This window comes from Atta colombica, unplaced genomic scaffold (genome assembly GCF_001594045.1).
Source record: "Atta colombica isolate Treedump-2 unplaced genomic scaffold, Acol1.0 scaffold141, whole genome shotgun sequence".
In the NCBI taxonomy this organism is placed as follows: Eukaryota; Metazoa; Arthropoda; class Insecta; order Hymenoptera; family Formicidae; genus Atta; species Atta colombica.
Window position 1 is genome coordinate 800,259 of NW_017259230.1, and position 5,780 is coordinate 806,038.

At 28.6% G+C, this 5,780-nt stretch overlaps 1 protein-coding gene across 2 annotated transcripts in view; it reads left to right on the plus strand.

Annotated features, from left to right (window-relative positions):
* The window catches only part of LOC108684893 (activating transcription factor 3), a 31,547-nt gene extending 27,833 nt beyond the window's left edge, over positions 1–3,714 (plus strand). For both annotated transcript variants that reach the window (XM_018189427.1, XM_018189428.1), the window contains exon 4: positions 3,100–3,714. In XM_018189427.1, coding sequence (XP_018044916.1) covers positions 3,100–3,540 — 441 coding nt within the window. In that variant the 3' untranslated portion in view covers positions 3,541–3,714. The remainder of the gene's footprint in view (positions 1–3,099) is intronic.
* Positions 3,715–5,780: the final 2,066 nt, after the last annotated feature.

Sequence of the window (5,780 nt, forward strand, 5' to 3'; positions counted from 1 at the left end):
CAGAAAAGTGACAATTCTACTCACTAAAAACAATTATATATAGAATAGATTACATATTTTATTGTATTAAAAAAATCTTTTAATTATATATATATTGTGTATACTGTTCAATTTTGATGAAAAGTATTCTATAGGATGTTTTTTTAACTTGATCATCTAAATTATCTAAAATATTTCCATTATTTTTCTAATGATAAAATATTAAAAGAGAAAATGTTCGATTCGGGCACCTCTTATGAGGAACAAAAAATTTTTCTTATAGTCATATTTTTTAAGACTTCAAAGTCTCCACTTTTTAAAAATGGAATTGTATAATTTTTTTTATAATATGATTCTTTTAATTCTTTTGCATATAAAAGTATTAAGGTAATAGTATTAAAAAACCAATAGTTTACAAGATATTTTATACTTTATAATTCCGACACATATTGACATAAAATATTAAATAAATTATTCGTATTAATTTTTTGAAAATTGTGTGTACCTTAATATTTTTATGAACAGAATATTAAGATGAATCAATTGGTGAAAAGAAAACACATAGTTGCTTTAAAAAAATATGTATGCAAAATGGATAATTTAAAAAATAAGCAACTATGTGTTTTCTTTTCATCAATTGATTTATCTTATTATTGATTTAACTCATTCTATTCATAAAAGTAAATTAAGGTACGATTATAAAAAAGAATTAACAGTTTACGAGTTATTTAACATTTTATATCAATATGCTAGAATAAAATATCTCGTAAACTATTGATTTTTTGATGTTACTACCTTAATACTTATTCAGAATAATTAGAAGAATCATATTATGTAAAAAAAATCATATAGCTTTGTTTAAAAAAGTGGTGATGATCTTGAAATCTCAAAAAATATGATCTTAAGAAAAATTTTTTGCTCATCGTAATATCTTCCTTCAAATCAAACAATTTTCTCCTGGTATTTTCTCATATCATTAAAAACAACGGAGATATTTTAAATGATCAAGTTAGAGGAAACATCCTGTATATTGGATTGTTGTTTTAATTATATTTTTCACGTTCTGAAAAGTGAGTCACAGAAAAATTGCAGTACTTTTTTTCGATGAGTTTTGGAATGCAATCTGCTCATCGGAGAGATTGGTTCTCTTACTTATAGATTTATCATTTACGTTCAACCGCTCTATGAGCAAAGCTGAAATCCATTGAAAAAAGTGTTGCAATTTTTCTGTTATTCACTACTTTTTTTACTTCTTTTAAAATCTAATTATAAATATTCGTTTCTTTTCAATTTTTATTATTTATGTAAATCACGAAATAAATTAATTATAAGAAATATATATTACATATCATTAACTATAAATGAAAAAATGCAAAAAAATGCAGTTAAAACGAACAATCTAAATGTTTTGAATGAAACATGTATGAATACATAGCGATTCAATTCCATTCTAGTAAATCTGGCGATAGCTTAAAAACATTTTCTCGATTCCAGACGATGAATCCTTTCGATACTTCTTATGTCCTTGACTGCTGTTGCGACTATTCGCGTGCGCGAATAAATTAATTCCAACAGATGCTGTGTCGAGCCGTTTCGGCAATTTAGGCATTTGTGAATTTGCATATCGTTTATTTAAAGCTAATCACACTTTTCGTAACAGTAACAATAAGGTTTTCGACCAATTGCGTTGCTCGATTGTTACGGTTACGGTTACAGACGACCGAATCGAGCGATTAGTCGAAAACCTACGGTTACTATTATGGAAAATATGTGTGACTAACTTATAGCACGAAGTATAAATTGTTATAAAATTAGCGAAATTTTGAAAGGGCGAAGAAATAACGCGCTTATATTTTAATTGGTATGGATCACATGCTTTTGTAATTGAGATACAATAAAAAAACATAAGTATATTTTTAATTCTTCTACTGTTTTTTATTTCGATTTTCTTATATTTTTTTATCAGAGCCAACGTTATTTCAATATTAATACTGTTACTCTAAATAAAATAATGAATATCGCATAAGAACTTTGTGGTGAAATTTTACGAGATTTTGTGTTTTATTTTAAGTAATACATAAGTATATAATACTGAAATTTATTAATCTGTGAAGAATTGTAAATTTTATAAATCGAATTTTTTAAATCAAATTTTTATCATGATAATGTTAAAAAAAGCGTCAAAGTCATATGTCATATATAATAAATAAATTAAAAATGAATAAAATATGATAAGAGCGCGTGTATGTAAATGCATGTGTAAATGTGTGTGTGTGTGTGTGTGTGTGTGTGTGTGTGTGTGTGTGTGTGTGTGTTTGTGTGTTTTGGAAATGTATTTTAATACATTATAACTCACGTATTTCATTATCCAAAAATCATGCCGAACTTCATTCGTATTCGTCATTAATTAACATCTCTATATCTTTATCTTGCTAATTCTTGCTAATGTGCGCGAAAGTGCAACAAGTTGCAAACAATTAGCATCTTCTCTCGAAATATATATCTATCGTTATTATTCAACAGAAAACCGACTTGCACGTAAAGTATTTATGTTAAATTGAATCATCGATTTTTGTCGATTAAAATTACAAAACTTCAAAATAGGAATGATTCACAATGATTCACATTTAGATTTTCTAAACAACGACATTCGGAACATCCATTCGGAATTTTCTTTTTCTTTTAAGATTTTTTTCAAGAATTTCTAGTCACATCTTAAAATCAGAATATTAAAAATTTTGAATCTTAAAGATACAAATCTATAAATCAATGAAATCTTTTAATGATAAAATAGAAAATTCAAAAAATCTGCTTTTCTAAAATAGAAGACGTCAGAAATGAAAATGTCTAGAGTTTTTGTGTTTTGTATAAATTAGAGAAATTCAGAATTGTATACAATTTCTTTAAGGTCTCCTTTCAATGTCGAAATCTTAGGTCTCAGTTTTTTACATCTTAAAATCAGGATCATTTTAAAAATTTAATTCAAACCCGACGAATCGAAATAATTGCAATTTCCTAAAAGAAGATATCCAAGAAATTTCCTTATGCTTTTGAAAGAAAATGGAAAATATTATAGAAGAATAGAGAATAAAAAAATGTGAAATTTTTTGTCGTTTGCAGCTGACGCCGGAGGATGAGGAACGACGCCGGCGAAGACGCGAACGCAATAAGATTGCAGCGACCAAGTGTCGACTGAAAAAGCGTGAGAAAACGGTGATCCTTGTGCAGGAATCCGAAATTCTCGAGACTCAAAACCTGGATTTGAAGTCACAAATCCAAGAGTTAGAGACTCAGAGGCGCAGGCTGGTCGACATGCTGAGTCTCCACAGTCCGACCTGTTTAAAGCAGGGCGTGGACGCAACATCGTATCAGCAGTTCGCTGAGCCCCTTCATCTGCCTAGTTATCAGGAAAATTTTGTGCCACAACCTCCACCGGCCCTTAATCAGCCACAGAACTGCGTCACCGATTACCCAGTGAAGGTCGAGGAGTACGAGACCGATTTCTACCGGCAGGGTAGTCCGTTCGTGCCGACAACATCGGATGCCGGTTGCACGGTTTAGCAAAACGGCGAAAATCGTTCTTCTTCTTCGTCTCGAGGGAGGGAGGATCGTCGAGAAGCTCGGAACGTGTACATAATAATTGAAGGTTCTTGGAGTATTAGAGACGGTCAACGTTATTTTAATTTCGTCAAGATACAGAACTTCAAAAAATATCTAAGAAACACACACACACACACACACACTTTATAAAATATATATATTTTTTGTTCCGTAGACACATGATAAAATTAATAAAAATCAAAAATTATAGTAAATATTAATTGACGCTAGTGAAAGTAACTCTTCTTGAATTTAATTTTAAAGATTTGTAATTTTTATACAACTCGGTTATTTATCACCTACGTTTTCGCAAATTAAATTCTTGTATAAAATTTCAATGTTTTCAATGAGTTGAAAACTATGAGTAAATATTTTTTAAAAATTTTATTTATTCTATAATTTGCATATTAGAATTTTATTTCACATTTTATAAGTTTTAATTATTAACATAATATGTAAAATAAAAGTTGTTCGGAATTATTTATTTTGAACAGTATACTTTGTACGATGAAATGGTTGGCGTCAGGATGCCGATAACGGCAGGATTATATGCATTCCATATACAAGATATTGGAGAAAGTGATTTCGTTGATTATCTTTAATTTTTATTTCGCTAATTTTTGTAATTTAATTCTTAACACTTTAGTTTTCTAAGACGTCCGAGCTTCTCACCGTTCGTTTCTCCCGATTGTAAGTCCGTAGCTCGTAAGTCGATTATTATATCATAAACGCGAACAATGATTTTTATCTTTCATCTTCCTTTCATCCATCAATTTTTCTTTTCCCTTTTTTCTCTTTCACTTTTTCCTCCTTCCTTTTTTTCTAATGCTCTTGTTATACTCGAAAAACGTTCGACGTAGAGAACGCTTGAAGACATTCCTTCGTAATAACCGTACTGTGACATTCTCTTATAAGGACTTTAATTGTATAATCGATAATGTAAGATAAAGACGGACTATCCAGTGATGCTCATTCTTTTACAAGAATTATTATTATTATTATTATTATTATTATTATTATCATTGTTATGTAGAATAAAATTTATTAAATTATAATGTATTAATAGAAAAATTTTATTCATGATTAAGAGGATGTTGAAGCCATCTGTGTTACCGATAAAATTGATGTTTTTGACGTTTTTGTTCCTGTTAAATTTCTTCGTAGTGTACTTCATAGTTTCACAGAATAAAAATTCCTTTTCCATGATTAAAATGTATATGCTAATGTACTTGTCGCTGGTGTATTTTACGTTCAAAGCTGGAAAAAATACAAATTTCTTTATCCATTTTATCTTCAGCGTTGGTCGTCATACTGAGATAAAAATGGATAAAAAATTTTATACTTTTTTATTTTTTCCAGCTTTGGACATGAACTACACTAGCGACAAGTACATTAGCATGTATATTTTAATCGTGGAAAAAGAATTTTTATTCTGTGAAACCATTACGAAGAAATTCAACAGAAATAAAAACGTTAGTTTTACCGATAAGATGGCGATCAGATGGTTCCAGCATTCCCTTAAAAATATTAATTTTTATTAATTGCATTATTAATTTTCTAATTTTTAAAAACTGTTTATAATTTCAGTTAATTAAAAAGAAGTCTTCTCTATTAGTAATAAGATTTTGAAAATCTGCTTCTACATTTTTCAGTGAATTTAGCTGATAAATATAATCTTTTTTTGTTTGTCGCATCGATAAAAACTCGTAAAACAAGTGGGCATCGCTAAAACATGATCCGTTATTAATAATAAGCAAAAATCGAGACTGCGAATATTAACGCATATTAATGAATTGAAGAGAATTATTTTCAAATCGCTTTAAAATCACGCCTTGAAAAATACAGGAAGACTTAAAAATTTTCGATTATATAAGATTTAATATTCTAAAAATTTGTTTGAGATTTTGAAGATTTTGAAAATTTTTGTATGTAATTTAATACATAATAATATGCGGGTAACTTCCACTTAAGAAAAGGTTTAAAACGTTTTGGAAATAAATAATTCTTTAATTTCGTGTCTCAAAGTGCGTGTCTCGGATTTGCAACAGTGAGAAAGAGAGTACATGCGAGTACCCCGGTGTAAGTAAGTCTTCTTTATCATTGATATTGATTATCAAGGAAACGATAACATACGTTCAGAGGATACTTATAATTATATGAGTAATGAGAATGATATTTAATATTTTATATATATATATATA